The following is a 25,348-nucleotide window of genomic DNA, read 5'->3' on the forward strand; positions in this document are numbered from 1 at the left end:
ATGATAGACAGGCAGACAGATAGATATATAGATGATAGATAGATGAAGATAGATAGATAAACAAACAAATATAACATTATTTATAAAAATCAAGCATCCTCCTGCGTTTGCTCTTCAACACAGAGAAAACATTCAAACATTACATGGCACAATGCACCTAGAATACGTCTTAGCTGTGTGTGCTGTGGTGAAGGCACTGTAAGGGGAAAAGGTTTATTACTCTGACTTTAAGTTCAAGAATAGCGACAGCGTGGAAGGGAAGAACAGAGAGCAGGCGTTGAAGCAGCTGGTTACACAGCATCAACATCAGGAATCAGAGAGCAATGAGTCAGTCCTGCAGCCCAGTTCCTTTTCCCCATGGAGAGAGTCAGGGTCTATCCAGGCCACAGTGCCACCCACAGTGGGTGGGTCTTCCTACTTTAATTCATGATAGAGAAATAATCCCCTGAGATATGTCCAGAGTGTGAGAGGTGAGTCTAGATTTCATAAAGTTGACAGTTAACACTGACCCTCGGAAATGGGATGTCTGGTGTCGGTAGGGAGACAAGACTATAGAGTGACTAGTACACTAGCAGAACCCAACACTATTCCTAAACCACTGTGTTCTCAAATACTGACTCACAGGGACCTTTGGCAAGTAACTAAGTAACTGAGATTAGGCTGGGGTTGAAAAGGCTAGGTAACCTGCAAAAATTTTTGCTTGGCTGTATAGAAAAGGAAATCTAGGTATTTTAACCAGCAATGTGACCTGAGGGGCTACCACAGAACCACAGTCCTTCAGCCAGGGTCCACAGAACCAGAGCGTCTGCATGGGCAGGGTGAGGCAAGCTTGAGAGGGAGCACCTGCCTTCATCTATACACTGTGAGTCTCGCTACGAACTTCTGCAAAGAAAGCTAAAGTAACCAGTCTGTTTACTGAGGAAAGAAAATGCGATTAAACTCACTTTCAGATAATGTTCACTGTGAACAGACTCAAAATGGCTGTCAAGTGATAGTGGAGTCTTTACTGGACACAGCTCACAGGGGCTCCAATCTTGGGACCCATTCTAAAGGTATTTTACTAATTCTTGGAAAAAAAATTTAATCAAACATCTTGACAACCACTTAATTGTCAACGTTATTCTCTGGCTCGTGAAGAAGGCTTCATGGAAATTTCTGGAATTTTCACAGAAAGCAATACCACATTTTTGTAAGAATAGCAGGCGTGAAAGCCATTACAGTAGGCTTGAAAGTTGAAGAGGTGGTGAGGAAATAAAATATGAAAGAAAGGAAAGAAGGAAGGGAGGGAGAGAGGGAAGGAGGGAGGGAGGGAGGGAGGGAGGGAGGGAGGGAGGGAGGGAGGGAGGGAGGGAGGGAGGGAGGGAGGGAGGAGGGAAGGAAGCAAGCAAACAACAGCAAGGCTGGTGAGGATCTGGAGAAAGAGAAACCTCATTCACTGTTGGTGGGAATATCACTAACTGGTGCAGCCACTGTGGAAATCAGTTGGTTCTTAAAAACTAAAACTAAAATGGCTATATGGCCCAGCTATTCATCTCCTGGGTATGTACCTGAACGATCCTAAGTCAGCTTAGTACTAAGAGGTACTTGGATATCCATGTTTACGGCTATACTGTTCACAGTATTCTGGATATGATACAGAATCAGTCTAGTTGTCCTTGAATAGAAGAATGAATAAAGAAAATGCACATGTACAAAACAAATTATTTGTAGCCATAAAGCAAATGAAATTCTGGCATTTGCAGAATGATGGGTTGTATTAGAGATCATTATGTTGAGTGACATAAAGCAGATTCAGGAAGACAAATGTCATGTTCTCTCATTTACAGAATTTAGCTTTTAAATATATGTGTATCTATGCACACACATGTACACACACACAGATGAGCTGGGGACAGAAACAGGCCTGTGGAAGAGGTAGAGAAGGTCTAAATGGAGAAGGTAAGAGATCAAGAGAAGCTAATAGAACATATGTGTCATTAAATCACTTGGGAAAGGAAGGCTGGCTGAAGGCAGTAAGAGAACAAACAAGAGCAAAGCATGATTGTATATGTGTAACAACGCCACAATGGCAACCATTACTTTGTATGATAACAGAAATATAATTATTTTTAACGAAGAAAACTCTGATGAAGACAGAGTGTGTGCCAGGGTTATAAGGGAAGGGGAAAAGGATGTGGGTCCAATCCTTGAGCAAAACTTATTTATTTCTTCAACTGCTGCAACACTTCCATATAATTTTACCATCAACGTCTTCCTCCAATCAACATCTCTAGAAAAACAGCCACACCTTATGTGCGACCGCAATATCGGCTTGAGACCAACATCAGTTTACATCCCAGGGCTTAGTCCTCCGTACAGGCGCTCACACGATGCCAGAGTAACCCACGAGGCACCAACAAGACAGGAATTTCCATCAGCCAACAATGAATATGAAATTTCTCTATCAACCCTCATCATCTGTCTCACAAAGGGCCTCAGACCGATATACAGACTATGTCAAAGAACGGCCACATAATTGGAGACCCTGGAAAGAAACATTAATGACCTGCAATGACCAACTCCTAGAGGACAATGGCTTCTGCTCTGACCTCTCCTTCCCTTGTAAGGCCAGCAAGGCCTGCCCTGAGTAAGGCCTTTCACCTGGGCATTGCTACTGCTCCCAGGGTGTAATGGTTTATGGTTTATTTTTATCTTACTTTCCAATGATTTCCTTTGCTGCTATTTCCAGATATAAAATTTTCTGGCATTGATTAATGCGAAATCACACTGATTATTTGTATGGCTCCGTTCTCAGTTTGACATTTGTATTGCTTTCAGAATACAGGTCTCAAAAAAATCCAAAGGTGCTTCTTTATAGTACAGAACAAATAATTGCTTCCGTGACCAAAAAAGAAATTTCTCTTACAGCCTATTCAGGTGAAGGGCTGCTCTGCTGTTGTTCTTCTCGCCGACCACATTTCACAGAAGATCACAAACTGCATTTTCCAAGAGAAACTATGACAGCCCTTTGTATATAACTGGACGAGGTGGTTCTAAAGAGAACAGGTCCCAAAGGGAGTGGCACTCTGAGAAGGTGTGGCCTTGTCGGAGTAGGGAATTTGTCACTGTGTGGGTGGGAGACCTCAAAGGTCTCCTTGGCTCAAACTACACCCAGTGTGGACAGACCACTTCCTGTTGCCTGCAGATCAAGATGTAGAACTCTCAGCTCCTTCTACAGCACCGTGTCTGCCTGCAAGCTATCATGTCCTGCTATGATGATAATGGACTAAGCCTAAACTATAAGACATCACAATTAAATGTTTTCCTTTATAAGAGCTAACATGGGAATGGTCTCTTCACAGCAGTAGAAACCCTACGACATTAGGTATATATATATATATATATTTTAACTAACCACAGGCGTTCATAAGTCACTACTAATAAAGTCTACTTATCCCAGGTTTGTTTACAGACGTGTTAGACCAAGAGAGGATATGGGGAGGGGGAGATATAAAGTAAGTATGTAGGAAAAGGAAACAGCCAAACTGGTTTTGTTTGCTTAAAGATGGCATTCTATTAGGATCTCATGGTATTAGAAAGTATGAATATATAAACTAATATATTACTCTGCATTTTTCTAATTATGAATTATTACCTTTCATGAGTTTTAAGTGAATCAATGGTGAACCAGTTTTAGATTTAAAAAAAATCAATAATTAGATAACTTTAGAATTTGAGACCTTGACTCTGCATCTTAGAAAAATCAGATGGACACATGAGAGCTGATAAGACCCTCAGGATCAATATTTATCGTTTAGGCATACCATAATTGCCAAACATATCAGTGAGCAAATCCCATGTTTAGCTAATGGATTAACTAAATTTCATTTCCAAATATAAAAATTGCCAAAGAAATGAAGCAATTAAAGTGGCAATTCTTCACTACTGACGGTAGCAGTGACAGCCTCGGAGTGCCTTCCTCCGCCCTGTGGACGTTTCTGGGGAAGCAACCAATGTGACCACAGGTTCCACTGGGTACACTGCCTTTGGCTCTCACACTCCTCTCACTCCCTGCAGCTTCACTTCAACACAACACCTCAGTCTAGCATCCATTTATTCACACGACGATACACGTTAGGGATGGAGACTGGTGGCTGAGTGTCTCGATGGGAAGATGTAGGTCACATGCAGGGGATGGCAGGCACAGGACCCCTACATCCCGCCTTGTCTCTGTAGGATCACACACACACACACACACACACACACACACACACACACACACACACGTATTATGATACAGACTGGACGCACACTGCTGAGGGGACACGTATCCTCTGAACATGTATTTACAAAACAGAAACCTGAGCAGCTGCAGGTTTAGTTTTAACAGTTCCAAAGTCGCCTTCCCCATTTGTCTATCTGCAGGAAGGAAAATGTAAATCTCAACCTGGAGAAGATGAGAAGGGAAAATTTCACGAGCTTCTGAACTTGTTATAATTCATAATTATGGGGGGATAGTGCAAATACCTTAAAGTTAATGTCTGTTAAGTTACAGTGATGAAGTTTCCCTCTGATGCTGAGAGTCAGTATTATCATGTATTATCATGTGCTTATAAGTACTGATGGGTTTTTCTTGCCACGAAAATTTTTATATTTTTGTGATTTTTATATTGCTATAACATTTATTTTGAGAAAAAGAAAACTGTACTGTATGAAATCATATCAATGTCATTTATTATACTAATATGAGAAGCTTCTCATGGAGATCACAGGGGCCACGCCTCTTAAGCCCTTCCCTTGTTTCTCTAACTGCATATTCTTATTTGCCCTATATTTTTACACACAAGACAGTGTGCCTTACATTTTCTTCATCATGTGTTTTTCGACCTTACAGTATATTCTGGCAATCTTTCCCCACTAGTATTCTAATGGTATATACACATGCCTTATTCACACGTCCAGCTGCAAGCCAGGTGTGGTGATCCTAGCACAGAAGGCAGAGGCAGGCGGATCTCGGAGTTGGAGGCCAGCCTGGTCTACAAAGCATGGTCCAGGACAGGGAGGGCTGTTAGACAGAGAAATCCTGTCTTGAAAAACAAAACAAAAACTTCTTCATTTTCCAGCTGCATAGCATACCGTTCTGCATGTATGTCATGGGGGTTTGGTAACAAGGCTATGAGTTACCCGTCTCTCTTAGCATGAAAAGATGAAGCTCCTCCACTTAGAACCCAGGTGATTTATAATTGCTTCAACGATAAGTTGACAGATAGGACAATCATTTGACTTTTGGACTCAATCATACAAACTATCTGGCTTCCACTTGGAGCATCCTATATTGAAGCATGTCTTAGAGATCTTATGGCGTTTTTCCTCATTAGAGATTGGTTGCAAGTCCAACTTATGCTGAGCTTAGCAAAGTGTCTTATAGAACATACTTAGTTCTATAAGACACTCTCCGTGATTATGAAAATACAGTGCAAAAGAGCTGAGCCCAAGTCTTCTCCAGAATTGCATATGCCCCCCCAGAGTAGGATGCCAGTTTTCATTTAGAGAAGTTCCCTGATCGTTTCCCAGGAACGACTACCCTGGAAGACAGTTATGACCTTCTACTGTGCTAGCTCTCTTCCGCACCACCGCTCTCCATCCGCTCCATCCGCCGACACCATAACCAAGTGCCAGCGCCTGGTGCCCATAGCTCCTGAGACAGGGGTGGAGGCTGAGGCAGGAAAAGCACGAGCTCCAAGATAGCCTGCACTATCTAGTGAGACCCTGATGGATACTGAATTCAACCTCATTTCAGTATTTTCAATTTTCCTCACTCCCGCTGCAGTTCAGAACACCACTCCACAACTGATAGCATCTTATTAGTTTCTTCTCGTCTTCTCTAAGTACTCATTTTTCATATGCAAATCAGGACAGTCTTAAAAAGTGAAAGTTTTAGGTCTCTCCTTTACTCTCATTGGCTTCATTGTGTAATTCTTCTCTGCATGGTAACCCACGCAGTCTCCTGCCTCCTGGTCTCTCTCAGCCTAGAGCTGTAATCTCTTCAACTATTCCTCCCCAATCTCCACGCTCTAACCTATAGTATCCCCAGCTCTGCAAAACTACAGCTATTTCATTTGCTGTCCCACTGGGTAGAAAACTCTTCTCGACCCTAAAATTTCAAGGGCTGATTCTGACTCATTTTTCAGGACTCTGATTGTCACCTCTGAAATGTCTTTCCTGATCGCCCATCTGAAATACTTTCAGTCTTTTGTTCCTTCCTTATTATTCTGAAATTACAGGGCTTGCAGTACATAGCTCAAATGAATGGAAGTTCTTCGGCATATGAATAGCAAAATAGGCACTTACATATCTGAAAGGAAGGCGGAATGAACGGGAGCAGGAGGGGGCCACGATTTAACATTTTAAAGATGCTGGAAAGAACCTGAGTGAAATGCGAGAATTATAAAAAACCAGAATAAAAGAACCTTGAAGGCCAGTGCTTAGAGAACAAGGGGAAAGGATTCTAACAGGAAATGGGCTTGGCATTCCACTGGAGTGACAGAAGCAGAGACACTTCATCCTTAAGGAAGATTTGACCTCAGTGAAGCAAAGTATGACTTAAGGGACAACATGGAAGACATTCCTTAAATGGAGTAAGTCGATCATATTAACACTAAAATCAAGTTTTCGTGTTCATCCAGACTCTATCTGTTCAGCACCACAGAAGGTATGTGCCCTGCCGGAACACTGAAGAAGCATCCCGGCACCTCTCTACAGTACACGTCACACTTCCCGCTCATCACGACAATGTGACTTCCGGTGGGTCTCAGAATCGTTGGCTAATAACATGGGACATTTAAATAAACTTCACCAGGGTTGTGTGCAGAAAAGATCCTTGTGTCAAAATCATTTCTTCTTCCCAACACATAACCAGTCCCGGCTCGTCAAGTATGTAAGGAGATTCAGAAATCTAAGACTGACAAAAGCATCTAAAGACGATCACTCAGTCTACTGAAATACAGAAAAATGTAGTGCAGAAAGGACCAAGATGACACGTCCAGTTTTAACTGGACGCAATCTCCAAATTCAGATGTCTCTGAGGATAAGCCATAAGAGGGTTACTAAAGACATAATTCCTAACCAAGCGGTATTTCCAAAAGATCACAGTAATGCATAAAAAAATGACAACTTGTGAGACTAAAGACTCATAAACCAAAAATGTCTCTAACCAGTGAGCTTGCCCAAGGATGGGACTTCCTGAGATGATGGAAGCTATTTTACATAAGATAACCAATCACATGTTTTCAATCCCCTAAACAAGCTTGTTTGACCCAACTACACCAGACGTGCTTGATCACACGTGGACAGGAGGTATTCAGCAGGAAGTATGACAGGCATATGCTTGCCCCGATTGGATTTGGTGGGAGATATAAGCCTTACGTGCTTGTCTTTCTGAGCCTCTGAAAAGTGACTTTTCGCCATTTTCTGGGAACCCTGGAGTGGACACGTCCTGGTCAGTGTTTAATGAAAACTCGCTTCAAACTGGGCTCAAGTTGGTGGTCGTGGTCTTACTCTCACTAGAGAGATTAATAAACTCAACTGTCAGACCTCGGCTCAGGAATGGCGCCTGTGAGGAAACTTCTGAGTGCTTGTGAGAAAGCTCCAAGAGAAAAAAAAAAAAAAAAAAAGTCTTGTGATCTCAGTTTCTTCAGTTCTTGGAATGTGCTTTTGGGCCCCTCCCAGGGTATCAGATAGGAGTGAGCTGACTGCAGCTGTTGTTGCCTCTACAAAAAAACACGTTTTGCCATGTGTAGGCTATCCTTGCCACTGAACACTTTACTTGTGTGATTTTTGTTGTTGTTTTCCATTTGTTTGTGCTTTGATACAGGGTTTCTCTTTGTAAGAGCCCTGCTGTCCTGGACTCAATCTGGACCCCTGTGCTAGCCTCAGGCTCCGAGATCCTCCTGCCTTTGCCTCCCCAGTGCTGAGATCAAGGGAGCATCACCAATGCCCTTCATCCCAGAGTATTGCTGGATTCTCTGGATAAAGCTGACTATCGCTGGAGACTTCAGTACGCCTCATTTTTAGGTCCCCACACACCACCAACTAGAGCTGTAAACACTCAAGCAATGGGAAATTTTTTCACATGGCACATCTTCGTGGATACACACATATGCCCTGGCACACTCATAGAGCCCTGCAGAGCTCTGAATCGAGGTTCAACCATTTAGCTCTGACCAATACACAAATGGCACACTTTGATTTCCAGATCAGGCCTCTTAGTTCCAGGTTCATAGATCCTATAGATAAAGTCATCTCATCTCTTTTTAGATAATTGGAAGCATCCAAAATACCTCACATCTAAAGCCAAGTTTGGGATTTGTCTACTCCAAAACATGGTCTCTGGTGTTCTCTGTTTTAGTGCAAGCAATAAACATAGAGTTGTAGAAGCAGAATTCTTAGAAATCTTTGCCATCACCCCCACGAGCTATCCATCAACAAGTTCGATTCAATATAGTCTTTGATTTGCTATGGCCTTTGACAGGGCTGGGAATTAAACCTATGGACTTTTGTCTCCTACTCAAATGCTCTGCCACTGGGCTTGATTTCCATCTCTTTTTTCACTGTTGCTATTTTTTTAATTATTTTGAGACAATATATTTTTGAGACAACATATTTTGAGACAAATCAGTCTAATTTGATTAAACTGATTTGGGTAGCCCCAATGTTGCAATTCTTCTGAGTGGCTGGGATAGCAGGTCTGTGCCCCAATGCTTGGCTCTAGCTTCCCTCCTAAACCTCATCCCAGGGCTTTCTATCTCTAAAATAACCTAAATCAAATTTGCCTGAATTACTGCTGCAGTTCAGTAAGATAGTTATCCTTATGTGCTCTGGTAGATCATTTAATTCATTTCTTCTGTAGAGTGATTTATAATAATGATTGACACAGTAGCTTTTGGTTTAAACAAAATTTCTTTCCCATGACCTGTATTGCCCTAGAATTAACTCATATCCTTTGTAAGGTCCCTTGGTGCAGAAAAACAGATCACTCAAAATTATAGTATCTTAAACAACAACAAAAAAAGATTAGTGGGAGCAATTCTGTGACTTGGTCAGCATCAGCTGGGTTGTTGTTTCTTACTGTCTCTTAGGTAGATATAACAATAGTTTGGCTTGCGTTGGTGTCATTTGAAGACCCATCTCTTTGGCGTATTCAAGATTTTCGCTGGCATGTCTAAGGGCTGGTCAGACATATGTAGCCTTTCTACATGGCTGGTTTTGGCTCTCTCTACTCATGACTGTCTCCAGACATCCCATTTCTTACATGACAAGTTACTTTTCCCCATGGTATATTTCTGTAATATCCAAAGCAAAAACTGTATAATCTCTTCTCATTTAACATCTAAACTCATTCAGCAAATCTTCTACATTATTCTGGAGGTCAAAGACAAGTCAGAGGGTCAGTCCACAGTGAAGCAGACAGACTCCACAGGGCTTGGATATTTGAAAACAAAGTTAAAGGGAGGAGAGAGAGTCTATGGGAAATGTCACTGTAAAAGCTCATTTTACAGCTTGTACCCTCCATCTATCTCCACTTCCAACGCTGAACTTCCTTCCCAGTTCTGCTTTTTATCTAGATCACCTCTGTTCCACCTTTAGATCCCGAGCAAGGTGCAGGAAAGCCTTTCCAAGTCTCCCTTAACCCGGCTAAAGCACAACACATGTGGTCAAGGACCTAGACAGGTTTCTAACACGGTCTATGTCCCCGTTGCATTTTGTGTTTCTGTGAATGACTGTGCGATTTATCCTCCGTCACATCATAAGAAAAAAGGAAACTAGTCCATTTTCCCTTTTCTACCACAGCTTGGCTAACATGGCAGGATTTGTTCAGGAATAAAGGAAAGAAGTAGACCTCCTAAACCTGTCCCTCTGTACAGATCCAACAATCGCCTCCCTTTCTGAACCACCCTCAAGCCATAAGTCACCTGCCCATTGTCCATACCATGCACAACTCCACAACCTGGAATTCAAAACATTTTCACAGATTTTGCAAAGTGAATTGATTCATTTCTGCCAGCTTGACCTGGCAGAGGGAACCTCAGCTGAGGAACTGCCTCCCCAAGACTGGCCTATGGCCAGGTTTGTTAAGCATTTTCCTAATTAATAACTGATATGGAAAGTAGCAGCCCACTAATGCGGAATTTCCCTTTGCTGTTTTATATGTTTTATTACCTTTAGGTAATAAAAAAGCTGCTTTGGTCTATGGCAGCGCAGAATAGAGAATGGCAGGAATTCCAAAAAGAGATAGAGGAGAAAAGAAGGCAGAGTCAGAGAGATGCCATGTAGCTACAGAAGGAGACAGATCCTGTAAACCATAAGCCTTGTGGTGATACACAGAATAATTGAAATGGGTTAGTTCATAAGAAGCCTAAGCTATTAGCCAAACAGTGTTGTAATTAGTACAATTTCTGTGTAATTATTTCGGGTCTGGGCAGCCGGGAAATGAAAGAGCAGCCTCCGCCTCCAGCCCACTGCAGGCATTGCCGCCTTTGGGCAGGTGGTTCTGGGTTGTAAAAGGAAGCAGGCTGAGCAAGCCATGAAAAACAAGTCAATGAGCAACATTCCTCCATGGCCTCTGCTTCAGACTCTGCCTCCTGATTCCTACCTCAAGCTGTTCCTTGTAAACTAGAAATGACCCTTTCCTCCCACATTTCTTGCGGTCATGGTGTTTTATTCCATCAACAGAGAAGCAAACTAGGATGCAAATGTAAACGTTATTCCACTACCCCATCTATCGTCTGAAATATTAGATCTGGAGGAGAATCGATTGATCTATCCAAACTATTCAAGTTTGTGGTATTTTTTTCCTTCTGTCCTTTCAAACGAGAATAAGGTTGCCTTTGACTTGAGTTTCTATGCATGGACAAAAGCTGGCTGATATACAAGGAATATTGTACACAGGAGAGGAGCCACACTCTGTGACTATCCAGTACTGACTGTGGAGGCCACCAGCTTTCTGCTCAGAAACCCAGGTGCATAGTTTCAAGAACTATATGTGATTTTTCTTCTTGGGCAAAACCTAATTTAACCTAATGATAAATGCCTTCCTCTGCATTATCAATAGCCTACCCAGAAACAAACACACCATAATTTTCAACCCCAAACGCACTATTTTTTTGAGATAGGAACTAAAATATATGTTCTTTAGAAAGTGAGGAAGGGCTGGAGAGATGGCTCAGAGGTCCCGAGCACAATTCCCAGCAACCACATGGTGGCTCACAACCATCTGTAATGAGATCTGGTGCCCTCTTCTGTCATGCAGGCTTACAGGCAGATAGAACATAGTATACATAATAAACAAATCTTACAAAAGAAGAAGAAGAGGAAGAAAGAAAGTGATGAAAGGAAACGCTGAAGAAATGGCCCAGTGGCCAAGAGTACATCCTGTCCATGCAGAGGGCCCAAGTTTGGTTACTTCCACCCACAATCAACTGGAATTCCAGTTCCAGGGCATCCAGTACTCTATTCTGGCGTTGTCAACTGATGGGGGAGGTCCTTCTGTATATGTGCTGTTCTTATTGGTTAATGAATAAAGCTACTTTGGCCTATGGCAGGACAGAATATAGACAGTCTGGAAGAGATACATAGAGAGAGAATAGGTGGAGTCAAGGAGACGCCTTCAAGAAGGATGCTAGAACCTTACCGGTAGGCCATAGCCTCATGGCAATACACAAATTAATAGAAAAAGGTTAATTTAAGATGTAAGAGATAGCTAGAAATACACCTGAGTCATTGGCCAAACAGTGTTGTAATTAATATAGTTTCTGTGTTATTATTTGGGTCTGGGTGGTCAGGAAATGAACAAGCAGTGTCCGTCTACAGCCAACCACTTGCACAGATAAGGTGCACATACACTCACACACACATACACGTAAGTACACATAAAACAAAAATAAATAAATCTTTAAAATGAGGTGACAAAAAGCAAGGGATGAGAAAATATTAGAAATATTAGAAATCCTTATAAAGATTTTTCTTCTTCCTCCTCCTCCTCTTTCTTCTTCTTAGTTTACTAAACGGCTGAGTAGTCAGGGTGGGAAGACAGTAAATCTGGTAGAGTTGGCTGTGAAAGCATGAGGCCCTGAAACTGGATCCCTAGGACCCACACATAAAGCAGGGGGAGGAGTGCACACTGTAACCCCAGTCAAGAGGAGTCAGAGAGGCAAGAGCACTCGTAGCCTTTGTTAGCTGTCTAGTCTTGCTTAACCAATGAGCTCCAGGCTCAGTGAGAGCTCTGTCTCCAAAACTGACTAGCAGAGTGTCAGAATCACATGATGTGGACGTGCGGCACTTACACACACAAACACATACCGCACACAGGCGCAGTCTGAATAACTATAAATGCTATCATAAAGTGAATCATCAAAACGTGCATTCAATTTTTAGTCCCTGGATTCCAACTAAGAATTTTACTGTTTGCAACGCTTAACAGAAGAATCTGGTGATAACAGAAGTCTTAAAACTCTGAACTGCCACAGCCAGAAGTTGATGTGTTCTTCTCCCACTGTATGAGCTCCATGAAGGCACACTCTGGGTCAGCCTTACTCAGAGCCGTATAGCATGGAGCACACTGTGGTACCCCATTAAGTTGTGGAATGAATGAGTGTCGATGGTGTTCAAGACTTAGAATGTGTGCAAATATTTGTTACTAATCAACAAAAAATACCGTCAAGATGCAAACAAAATGACTTCTCACTAATGTTCCTTGCTTCATAAGAATTCATAAGAATTACACATATGAAATGAGTGTTTTAAATATCCCACCTGCCTCCTTCATTAGCACCAAAATCATTATTCTACTATAAGGCCAAATGAGCCTTTTAATTAAACCTACCCTTAAAAGTGCTTGTCAAGGCTAGGCGCTGGTGGTGCACACCTTTAATCCCAGCACTCGGGAGGCAGAGGCCAGCCTGGTCTACAGAGAGAGTTCTAGGACAGGCTCCAAAGCTACAGAGAAACCCTGTCTCGAACAACCAAAATAAATAAATAATTTTTAAAAGTGGTTGTTAAAAGGTTCTCCAGAGTGAAATTACTTCTTTTCATTGGTTTATTTATAAGTACGAGAAAACTGATCAATGAAGGAAATCTATAGAAATCAATGACGGCCTATGCAGGTCTGTGCGTATGAGTATCAATCTTGTGTTTGTTGTAACCACGAACTGACTAAAGGTAGGAAAAGTTGACTCCATGAAAGTGCATGAAAACATGTTCTCCCTTGGTTATTTAAGTCCAAACTCAGTCCCCTAACACACTGTCAAATATTTTGTCTTAAACGACTAAATTAATGAAATTGAAACATTGATTAAGGAACCAATGAATGAATGTTGGATAGTACAATATTAATACTGAGCTGGCCCACTAAGGGAATCCCCCAACTTGGTGTCTGGTGAATTCTGACCAACAAGTATACCACGTAGGTTTCCTGTGGGGAGTTCTGTAGTGGTAAAGCAGACATTTCCATACCACAAACACAGGACAGGTCATTACAAGTTCTGATGGACTTCGCCACCTTCCTCGCAAGCAAGCTGACAATCATGGTGAATCACCTCCAGCTAGCCATAGTTTTCCTTTGTCCTGCTTCTGTTTACCGGTGGACTGAGGCCCACACAGCTGATATTCTAGTTATAAAGTGTTAAACAGAAACACCAGACAACTCCAAACTGCTCAGTGTCTCTCCAGTTTCAGACGTGAACTTAGGGAAAGTTGTGTGGCAAGACCTATGACCTGCTGACGCTTTCAAAAGCGTTAACTTCTGCCTCCTTGTGTTTTTAGACTTCATTCACATTCAGCCAAAAGAGGAAGAGGAAGTAAGCTACGCTTGCACGTGCCATATTTGATGACCTCTGCAAGGGTTGCCTTCCAGACTGCTGTAGCAATCACCCAAAAGGCTTTGAACAAAGGCAGATCTTTGGAAAAAAAAAAATCGAATCCTTTAGTAAACAGACTTCTTTTCCTTCGCCATACCATTTACCGAAATTCTTGTTTGTTCTACACTGAAAATAAAAGTAAAAATATAGACAGTATAAACTTGGGTAACTTTTTGGAAGTTAATTTCAACCTCAGCCACATAGGCATTAAAAATATGCCACCTCCCCTTTATCTGCAAGTTCTTCATTCAGCACTGTGGCTGCGACACACACTCCTAACACTTAGAGGCAGGACTATTACCCAAAGCTTAGGGATTTCAGACATGTTACGAATATTGATTAACTCTGTCCCCCCTGGTTAGGCACTGGGGTGAGTGTAGGAGACAAAGATGTTTGTTGCTCTAGTCCTCTCAAGGACGGATGCCAAGGTGAGCAGAACCCCGGGTTTTTCAGCCACCCAAAGCAGTTGTGAATGACTGAAGATCTGCACCACCGCCCAGCTACACTTAGGGGCTGCTTTGGAAAGAGCAGCACAGAGCTTGGGAAATTCACGTCAGATCCTAAACCCGGGTAAGAAGTGCTCAAACACACACTCTCCACAGCAGCAGCAGCAGTAGCGAAGCCCTGCAGAGGGGCTCTCGGGCAAGCAGGCACCGCCTGGGAAGGCAGCAGGCAGCATCCTTCTCCCCCGGCCCAAGTGAGAGGCTCTCCTCCGCCTCGGCGCTAGGGCTCCCCGGCATTCCTCCTTCCAGACATTTCCGTGAGAAGCAGAAAGCTCAATGCGGGCCTTACCTCTTGGGCTGCTTTCTTGCAAGTACGGCGGGGCTGTGGGAGTGACATTTCCCGAGTGGGATGCTGACAGCAGAGGCGACCGCTCGTCCACCCCGTCAGCAGCCATGACTGCAGCAGCTGCAGCAGCAAGAGCAGGGCCGCCGCAGGTTGAGCTGGACTGCGGCTCGGGAGGAGGTGGTGGCCGGCGCTGCCGCCGCCGAGCCGCGGCTACGGCCTCCGGGAGGGCCCAGGATGTGTCACAAGGCAGGAGGCGGGGGAGGGGAGAGTGCGGGACCGAGAGGCGGGGTGGGGGGGAAGGGCAGCACGCCGGGAAGCATGCTGGGGGAGGGGAGGAGAGAGGAGAGAAAGAGCCCAGGAGGAGGAGGAGGAGGAGGAGGAAGGGAAGGGGTGGAGGGGCACCCAGCCAGTCTGAGGAAAGGGGGAATAGATTAGGACTGTTTAGGAAATGGGGGAGGGGAAGAGGTCAAATGAGCACGAGGAGGGGCCAATGGCAAGAGAGGAGAGAGTGAGGACTCTTTTAAACTAAGAGAAGGGATAAAGAGCAGCTTTGAAAGGGACCAAAAGAATAGGCCTGTACTTGATTACAGGGAAATTAGAGCTATCAAGTTCTGTTCCTCCGGGAAGGAGGAGGGCCTAACTTTGCAGATAAACTTTGCAGTTGGGAAAAGAAAGTTTATTCTTGGGTACCAATTCCTCCTTGGACGTTTCTTCTTTGTTATGAATCACGGTCCAGTTGGCTAAGGACGATTTGTGCGCACGCGTTGGGATTTCCTCTTTTCCTTGATGAGTTTTTAGCAGTGTGAGTGCTGGCATTTGATTTTGGCACTTTAAGCATAGGTGTTGACTTTCGCAACTTCCGTTTTACAAAATAGTCTGTGATTTTAGTTTTTTACAATAATGAGGCTTATGTATAATGTAAGACAAGTCAATCTTTTTCTCACGAAAGATAATTTTTTTAAAGCCATTGGGCCGAAGACATGGCTCGATGGTTAAGGTGCCCACTGGTCTTGCTTAGAACAGAAATCCAGTTCTCCGCACCCACATGAAGTGGCTCACAAACACCTGTTAACTCCAGCGCACGGAATACAATGTCCTACACACACACACACACACACACACACACACACACACATACACACACACACACACATACACACACACACACACACACACACACACACAATTGGGCGCGGAGGGGAGGGCTGTGTCGAGACAGGGTTTCTCAGTGTAACAGCTCTGGCTGTCCTGAAACTCACTTTGTAGACCCGGCTGGCTTCAAACTCCCAGAGATCCACCTGCCTCTGCCTCCTAAGTGCTGGGACCTGGTATGATTCACCTACCTGAATCATAATCTTTTAAAAATACTCAGTGAACTTATTGTCCTATTTTCTATTTGCATTTTTGTTACCTTTTTTTTTCTTCTTTTGATGGTTTGCCGTATGATTCCAGTGGTTTACTTTTACAAAAAAAAAAGGCAAATCATAAAAATTTAGGATACAAAAAAGCAAATCAAAATTTAGAACACATCCAAATAAAAGTTCAAGAGGAATAAAAATTGTACCCTGGGATGATAGTTTTCATGCTATGGTTCTGAGTCACTGGGGAAGAGTCACTTACTCAGTGGTCTCTGTGTTCAAAGTGGCTGAAAGGCTCCTCAGTCAATCAGCTATGCAGAGGGCTGGTAGCTGCACGGGTATAAGCAGCAGCTATCAGACATTTGAGACTACTCAAACCACGCTTACAATCCTCAAATAGCTTAGTCTATTTGTATGTGCTATTGAGTATGTGCTGGAAACCCTAAGGGAAGATAAAGAATGATGCTTTCTTCATGCAGCATCTTTGGATGGCCAATAACAAGAAGATACAATACGATATAAGGATCCCCATACGGTAAGATCCCTATGGGAGTAGATGGGTCTCTAGTAGCCTAGGATGTGAACACTCAAGATGTAGCACTCCCTGGAAAAAAAAAAAAAATATCCCATGCAATGAGTGGTAGTACTTCATAGTTGGAGTCTGAAGACTACTGAGTTGAAGAAAATCACAAAACTAATCCACAGGACCCTACCTTTACCCTAGTTTGGCTTGTCCTACTAAGGCTCCTTTGTAAATGACAGGTTCTTCACAGTAGCAGTATTGGGAGGTGGAGTTTTACATGTACCCTTTAAAGAAATTGCCTTGCTGAGTTATAAATTACTGGTCTCCACACTCTGCTTCCTGTGTGATGATAGACAGTTACTCCCAACGTAGGTTTTTCTACTGCTGTCCGCAGCCTTCACCAGAGGACGACTAATGCCTTGTATTTGAATTTCCTGAATGAGCGAAATACACTTAAGTGTATTTTGTAAGTTAGTTGTAGCAGGTATTCGGTCGCAGTGAAACAAAGATGACCAAAAAGTCTAATGTTCTGTCATGTCGTTCCTCAAACACCATTTTTCGTGAGAGAACCAGCAACCACATGGCAAAGGGGCATGGAATATAAGAAGACATGATTGTTTGAAGCCATTGTGCAGTTTGTTCTCTTTTCCAAAGGTCTACGTCCTCTTCAGGAAAAGGCAACTAGACTCCAACTTATAAAATCTTGTTGTACCCCTACTGTGTTTTGCAAGACATTACAGAAATTAATGTGGAAATTTAATCAGTCTCCATTGTGAGGGAGAGAGGTATAAGGAGTTCAATATTTACGAGCCTATGCAGGAATCCACTTATGAATTAAAGGTTAGTGCCATCCCAGACTGGATCTAGTATAGAAGCAGTTTAGCTTAGGCCTCTGTAAGTTCCCACAGGCAAGGTTATCTTTACCAAACCTCAACTTTGGACTTTCCAGCCTCGGAAACATGAGCCCAAATAAACTTTGTTCTGTTTTGGTATTCATTTTTGTTTACTTGTTTGTTGCCAATGTTTCACTCTTCGGTATTCTGTTATAGAAACAGAAAATAAACTAAGAAAATAACCCAAGTCAACTTCGTGTATCTTGCCTCCTGTGTCAAGTCTAGGTTCACACAAAGCTCTTTGATATGATTCTGCATGTTCAGCCCCTTGGGGTAGAGCAGAATTCTGAAATATAGTGGGGAGTGTGTTCCTGGTCACTTGTGTGGATCAGAACAGGATTCTCCTTCAGTAGCACACAACTCTGCTACCTCTGCTGTTCTGTTTTCTGTCTACTGCTAGTCATCTCTTTTGGCCTCTCACTGAATCCATTCTTTAAGATATGCCCTGTGGACAACTGAGTGGCCTTTTCAGCCTGCCTACTGCCAAAAGAGAATTGGACTCAAAAAGGGCTGTTTTCATTTGATACTGTCTCTTTAAATAATTCCCTGTTGAATGTGAAATACCGTCTATAAGCTCATGTGTTCAAACATGGTCCCCAGCTGGTGGTGCTTTTGGAGAATGCTGCTGAACATTTACGGGGTGGAGCTGTCTTGGAGGAAGGGGGTCACTGGGGGTAGAACGTGATATTTTATAAACTTAACCTACTTCCTGTTCATCCTGCTGTAGGGTGCACGAAGGTCTTTGAGCCCACAGATCACCAAGGAAACCAGGAATGTTAGGTATGCAGGATTGTCCTTTCAAAGAAAAAGATGTATAACTGGTTTTTCCATCCAGAAGGCTGGGAATTGGGGGTGATTAATTGCCTGGTAATCTACTTTATCTGTAGGGCCAGGCCATATCAAGCTCCCACAACCAGGACCAGAGGTGGCTAGTAGCCAAATGACCTTAAGTTATCTGGATAGCCAGTGACGTCCTCAAGCGCCCACAACCAGGACTAATCGCCCAAATGACCTCTGTGCTATCTTATCACTGAGACCACACCAGATCCTTCTCTAGAACCTTAAGCTAATACCAGCACTCTATCTTTAGAACCCATCTTCTTGGAAGACATAAAATATACCCTGAGTGGAATTTCAATTTAATTATATCTTCTTGAGCACCAGGGATTCTATTACATAAGGAATTTTTTTCTCCAAATTTTACTGTACTTAAATATGCTGCCAATAAACTGCCTGGCATCAGACTCCCAAAGTTCACACCCTTTGACTTCCATGCCTTATGACTAGAATCCTCCTGCCTCTGCTGGCATGCTTTCTCTGTTCGGATAGACTGTATCCCTTTGAACTGTCAGTCAAAGTAACCCCTCCCTCTCTTAAGCTGCTTCTTGTCAGACATTTTTGTCAGACTAATGAGAAAAGTAGCTGAGTACAGAAAGTGTTACCAAGAGTTGGATCATTGTTGTGATAGACCTAAATATCTGGTCTTCGGGTTTTGGAACCAGTTTTGGAGAGAAATGTAGAAGAGTTTTGAACTTATTGCTAGAAAAGAAAAATGCTGTCAGCTAAGTTTAATGGGATGTCATCATTGGAATTTGAAAGGCCTGAATGCTGTCGAATAATCCTCTTGTACACTGTAAAGATTTGTCACTCGAATTGGATTAATAAAACCAATTTCCTGCCAGTAGCCAGGCAGGAATTATAGGTGGGGCAACCAAACTAAGGATGGTGGTAAGGAGATGGATGGAGTCTGAGGAGACACAAGCCAGCCACCAAGCAAGCAAGATGTGTAAAAAGTAAACTAACAAGCCACGAGCCACACCACAAAGTATAGGTAGAAAAATGTGTTAATTTAAGTTGTAAGAGCTAGTTAGTAATAGGCTTGAGCTAACAGTCAAACAGTTTATAATTCATATTAAGCTTCTGTGTGATTATTTCGGGACTGGGTGGCTGGGAAGAGAAAGTGCCCCTTCTGTTTATACCTGGAGGCCGCAAAGGATGAATGTAGAGCAGGAACAGACTCGATCAGGAAGTCACATAGATCATCCCTCTGCAGTGTCACGAGAGCAGGAGTGAGGCTGATGTTCAGAAGGAAGGGACTGAGTTGCATGGCAGAGGAAATCTCAAAGCAGGACATCTTTCAAACTGTGGAATAGTTATTGCTCAATGCTATAGATCCAGGAAATGGGCAACAAAAAAAAATTTAAAATGTGAAGATTTATTTGAAAGGAAAGGACCCTAAACTCAGAATGCAGGTGAGGTTTCCTGATTCTGGAAAGCAACTGCCTAGAGAATTGTTTCCTTAAAATCAGCATACAGAAGCTGATGAAACTGTGGCCCAAGGGAACCAGATTCCATCTTAAGGTAGCAGAAGAACTTGGTGATTTTGTGTGTGTGTGTGTGTGTGTGTGTGTGTGTGTGTGGTACAGGAATAAAAGATACAATGATACAATATTGAAGGGGTTGAGGCCAGAAGAGGCCACCTTGTCACTGAGAGTGAACTCTTAATCTTCACTGGAGTCTACAGATGTTTGAGATACCAGAATCATTGTCTATCTCCTAAAGAGAGCTCTAAACATGTAGTGGAAGCAACCCAAGAAGAGGAGCTTTGTGTCCTCTGGAAGCACAGTTGGAAAGGCAGGACCACCCACCCAAGCCTTTTGAAACTGAAATGATTGTCTTATGAGCACCAGATGCCAGACAAGAACGTGCAGGATTTGGTCTTTCCACTGCTAGATTTTGGTATTGTTATGATCCAGATTCATTGTTGTGCCCGTTCTTCCCTCTAGGAACAATAAGGTATGTTCTGTTTTATTGTGTGTTGAAAATGTGTAAATTTCTTAAAGGGGATCAGAGTTAAGAGATTGTCTTGCATTTCAGAAGAGAATAGACTTTTAAATAGTGTTGGGGCTGTGAAAAACTGTGAGGACTTTTGACACCAAGCTATATACAGTTTTCTTCAAGAGGTGGCTGTGATGAGCTCTCGCCGTGGCAGAAGGTGTTTTGCAGAGAGCTGGGGGAGAAATAGCATGAGCAGTGTTAATCCTGCGAGCTACTGTGACTGGCTTGGCAAGATATGCCCATTGGCTTAGTAGAGGCCTGGTTGTTATGGGAAGAACAAAGCTTTCTGATTGGTTGCTAGGCTCACACCCCAAGAGTAATGGATGCCTGATACTGTAAAAACTTGACTAAGATCCTGTGGATAGGGGAGGGATCATAGGCCCTAACACTATTATCTTGCTAAAAGAGGAGACACTGTCAAACCGCTTTCTCAATATTCACCTTTCTACTCATAGGCCAACACTGAAACCAAATCACTTCTCATCATGGAGATCACTATAGTCGCAATAGAGGCTGGGGAGACTGCCTCCCCAACTTTGAGTCAGAATAAACCATTTTCCCCTTAGGTTGCTTCTGCCAGATATTTGTCACTCCAAGAAGATCAACAGACATAAGGAGCTAAGGTAACAAAATAATTTGCCTTCTTATGAGGAACAAAACTTCAACACAATAGCACCATGGTGTCTTGACAGTGATGTTTCAATGTTGTAGAATATTATTGTAAGGTGTGTTACTTTTGTTTACACTCTGGAACATTTGTTTAATGATGCAAAGATGTGTTTGATTAAATAACATTCACCTGCGGTCAGAAGGTCGCCAGCTAGTTAACAGGGGGGAGCCAGGTGGGGAACGGTTTTTCAAGGAGAGGCGAGGAGAAGCATTGTTTCTGGAGAGACAGGTGATCTACTTGCTATTCAGCCCTTCTGAGGAGCAGCATTCCACCTCACGTTTGGATCTTTAGTTTTTTAGAAGAGAGAATGAGATAAGTTCTCTTTGTAGCTTTGAAAGAGTCAGTGCCTGAGGGAACAGAATTCCTTGTGGCACAACCACTGCTGGTAGTAGCGAAGTTGCAGCTGCTGATCTGATAGCCAGGGCTTAAAAGGCAGCCACAGTTCAGAGAAAAGGACCTCATTTCAAGAACCTGAGGGGCTAGTCCAGGATGGTGGCATACATTTGTAATTCCGGGGCTTGGGAGGTGAAGACAGAAAATTAAGGAGGTCAAGGTATACTGTGGATGTACAGTAAGTTGAAGGCCAGCCTGGGCTACATCATAGGATGTTATGTCAAAAACCAAAACCAAAAAGCAATTAAACTACCAATTTCATATGTAATTAAGTATTATGACTATAACTCTTGGCTTAAAGAATTTCTTTTTCTCTTTCTTTCTGGCTTCATGAATTTTTATCAATTTCCCTCTCAAATACGTTTCTCTGAGAAATTTGTGTTTATGCTTCATAATTATAAGAGATTTTTGTTTGAGGTTTCAAGTTGTTTGTTGTTTGAGGTTTATTTCACTGCCTTTTTAATTTCTATTGCTTCTGTTTCTTTAGAGAATCCCAATTAGTACATGGTATATCTGTGTCTGTTTCTGATAGTTAAATGCTAGGATTGTAGACATGAACCACCATACCTATCTGAAAAGAATCGGTAGGAAGAAATGTTTTTACTTATGGAAGTATTTAACTTTCTGAACAGTAGATTTTTCTTATTCACAAATTGCTTTTGATGTTTATTTGTTAACCACTTGGCCTCTTGTTAGTGTCTTCAAATAAATGCTTTCAATTTGAATTGCATTTTTGTTGAGTATTAGTTTACTTTATTGTGTTCTCAAAATCTTTAGAAATACTTGGGAATTAAGCTAAGAAAAAGTGCAATGATAGTCAAGGAGATAGAAATACATTTCTTTACTTTTAACCCACCCAAATATAGTACTAAAAACCTGTACTATTTTGAGATTAATCAAAACATATACTGTCCTTTATCTATAATCTCAGCACTGGAGAGGCAGAGGGAGGTAGATGAGGAGTTTAAGGTCATCCTTAGCCCCATAGAGAATCCAATGCCAGTTGTATTATATGAGACCCTGTCAACAAACAAAAAACCCAAAGCCAGAAATAACAAAGCCCAGAAAACTGGTACTTTACCTTGACTGCATCATGCATACCATCCGAGTGACTGTAATAATACGTTTCATGTTAATGCAGAATTTGATTTGAATTTTCACTTGTGTAGTAGGCTTTCTTGTCATATGGAGTTGACTGATGTTGAAAACCTAACAAAGAAAGCTTTTTAAAACTTCCCTTGGACACCATTAAAAACAGGTTTTATTTTGTATAAAAAAAGAATGAGCTAATGTAGCTATGACTGAATAATGCTTTCTCCTCCAAATTGCCTCAACCCCATGGTGCATATATTCAGAAAAAAGGACCTTTAGGATGTGGTGAGGCTGATGAGTTGATAAGTTGGAACCCTAATTGAACAAAATTTGTGTGTGTGTGTGTGCGTGTGTGTGGCGAAGAGTTAGTTACATATACCTATTTGTGGGTACACATGTGTGTAAGAGGACACTGTTCAGGAATCAATTCTCTCTGTCCACCATGAGAGGTTTAGGAATCAAACTCGGGTCCTCAGCCTCCTAGCCTCCTGTCTTAACTGCTGGGCCTTCACTCTGGCTTGAATTAGCGATGTTTAAGAAGAGGCATGGGAGCACTAATTAGCTTACTCTCTCATCAAGTAGCCAGGGGAATGCCTTAAAGACATGGTCATGTACCTGGGATCACGGTCAAGTCAGGAGGAGAGCGTTTACCTACCCACAACCCTGCTGCCTTTTATCTTGGAACTTTGTACACTCTGAATTGTGTCGTATTTTTTTTTTATGGCAGCTCAAAATGAACAACAAATGCTCAAAGGTAAGATTAACATTACAAGTATTTTTTTCCAAGTCCTGGGGATCAAACCCAAAACCTTATGTATTCTAGGCAATTCTAACAATAACCTCCATCCCTAGCCCCAATATGACTTTAAAAATAAAATTCCCTTAACTCCTTGAGACATATATATATATATATATATGCATATATATGGCATATATAATCACACACAAATCCATTAACATTTTATTACACTATCTATTATTACATAATTCTGTATTTTTGTATTTCAATATTTGGACAATGAAAAGACTTGATGTATCAACACTGGAGGCATACACATTAAATATACTTATAGAATGTGACACAGATCCAAAGAGAATGACACTGACCATCATTTGCCGATATTGAAAACCTCCATAATAATTAGGAAAAACATGATACAGAAAAATGTGATAGAATTATCCAATTTACATAAAATTAAATACACACAAACCTCATTGATTTGTTTGACTACAGTAAACAAATAATTTCTTGAAGAGCTTTTGAAGAGTTTTATTATCTGAGTACCACAAACATAAGAGTTAGACCCAGAAATTGCACTCTTTTTTAAAAAAAATATTTACTTTATGTGCATTTTTCTCTTAAGATTTATTTATTTATTATATATGTAGTGTTTTGTCTGCATATTTGCCTGCATAGCAGAAAAGGGCATCCGATCTCATTATGGATGTGCCCCCATGTGGTTGCTGAGAATTGAACTCAGGTCCTCTGGAAGAGCAGTCAATGTGCTTAACCTCTGAGTCATCTCTACAGCTCCTGTGCATTTGTGTTTTGCCTGTATGCATGTCCGTGTGACTGTGTTGGATCCCCTGGAACTGGAGTTGCAGACAGTTGCAAGCTGCCATGTGGGTGCTGGGAATTGAACCCCAGAGCTCTGGAATAGTAGCTACTGCTCTTAACTGTTGAGTCATCTCTCCAACCCCAACATTTTACTTTCTTAATAGAAATTATATACCCCAAATTACATTTTATATAATTACTGCAACATAATCCTTGCAACCTCTTAATAGCAGAATATATGAAGTAGTCCTAGTTTCTAACATTATGAAATTAGGTCAATAAATCACAGAGCACTCTTTAAAAGGTAACAAGTACAGCTATTAAAGTTATTTTTTCTAAATATAACAATATGGAAAATAGAACAAATTTTTAAATAACAAAAGCAGATCCCATAGCTAATTCAACAGAAGGATCTTCCCAGCCCTTGTTAAATCCAAGACAAGTAATCTGAAGCAATATGAGAGAAATGAGTGCCTTATGGACCGCCTCATAAAAGCTGTCAGGGACACTCAGTCACTGCTGGCTAAAGTCTCCATGAATATAAAATGCTGATATTAGAGGAAGAACAGAGAATCAGACATGCAAGAGGTGGCATCTGATGGCCAGTTCCCTAGAGTAGACAGAATCGTTCACAGGCAACTTAGGAAAGAGATTGCTTTAGTGCTGAGTTCAGAAGGGGTACAGCTGAGCCCCAGCCTGTGACAAGATCCTGATGAGGTAGGAGAGATTCTGATAGAGCTGAATGAACTAGACTGGCATGTAATCAAGTTTATAAAGTGCTAACATCATCAGGAGGTGACAAGCATGAGAAAGTGCAGATAAAATGTCCTGTGTAGGTCACGTGAAAGCAAAGGCAGAAACACTTCCAACTTTCTCAGGGAAAAACTGGCAGAAAGCAAATTCAGTATGTCAGCCTCTGGAAGGCTTCAGTCCTGAGCCAGTTTTATCGAAGGTGCAAGTGCTAATATAGAGCATGGAGCATGGGAAAGACTAAGAGCATTCCAGGGCCGGGCAGAGATGCCCAGCTCCTCCCCTCCCTTTCCCCTCCCCCACCCAGGAAACTGTGTACATTTCTCTCTAGCAGAAAAGTGGGCTGCATGTGGAAATTGTTTGCCTAGACCAGGGTCCTCTGAGAGGGCAGATAATCAATGGAGGCCTGCCTGGGCTTTCAGACATAAATCACCACATCCAGCTTTTTAGTGTGTTCTAGGGATTGAATAGAGGTCACCAGGCCTGTGTGGTAAACACTTTTGTCTGCTAAACCACCTCACTGTCACCCAGAATGGTTTCATCTCATAGATATGACACTGGACTGTAGTGGGAAGGACGCTTGTGTGTTCCT

At 42.1% G+C, this 25,348-nt stretch overlaps 1 protein-coding gene across 1 annotated transcript in view; it reads right to left on the reverse strand.

The window, feature by feature from the left end:
* The window catches only part of Pip4p2 (phosphatidylinositol-4,5-bisphosphate 4-phosphatase 2), a 51,823-nt gene extending 36,793 nt beyond the window's left edge, over window positions 1–15,030 (reverse strand). The window contains exon 1 of the mRNA XM_050165961.1: window positions 14,685–15,030. Within this exon, the coding sequence (XP_050021918.1) occupies window positions 14,685–14,790 (106 nt within the window). The 5' untranslated portion in view covers window positions 14,791–15,030. The remainder of the gene's footprint in view (window positions 1–14,684) is intronic.
* Window positions 15,031–25,348: the final 10,318 nt, after the last annotated feature.

This window comes from Alexandromys fortis, unplaced genomic scaffold (genome assembly GCF_014885135.2).
Source record: "Alexandromys fortis isolate MF-2015 unplaced genomic scaffold, M_Fortis_MF-2015_v1.1 scaffold_18, whole genome shotgun sequence".
In the NCBI taxonomy this organism is placed as follows: Eukaryota; Metazoa; Chordata; class Mammalia; order Rodentia; family Cricetidae; genus Alexandromys; species Alexandromys fortis.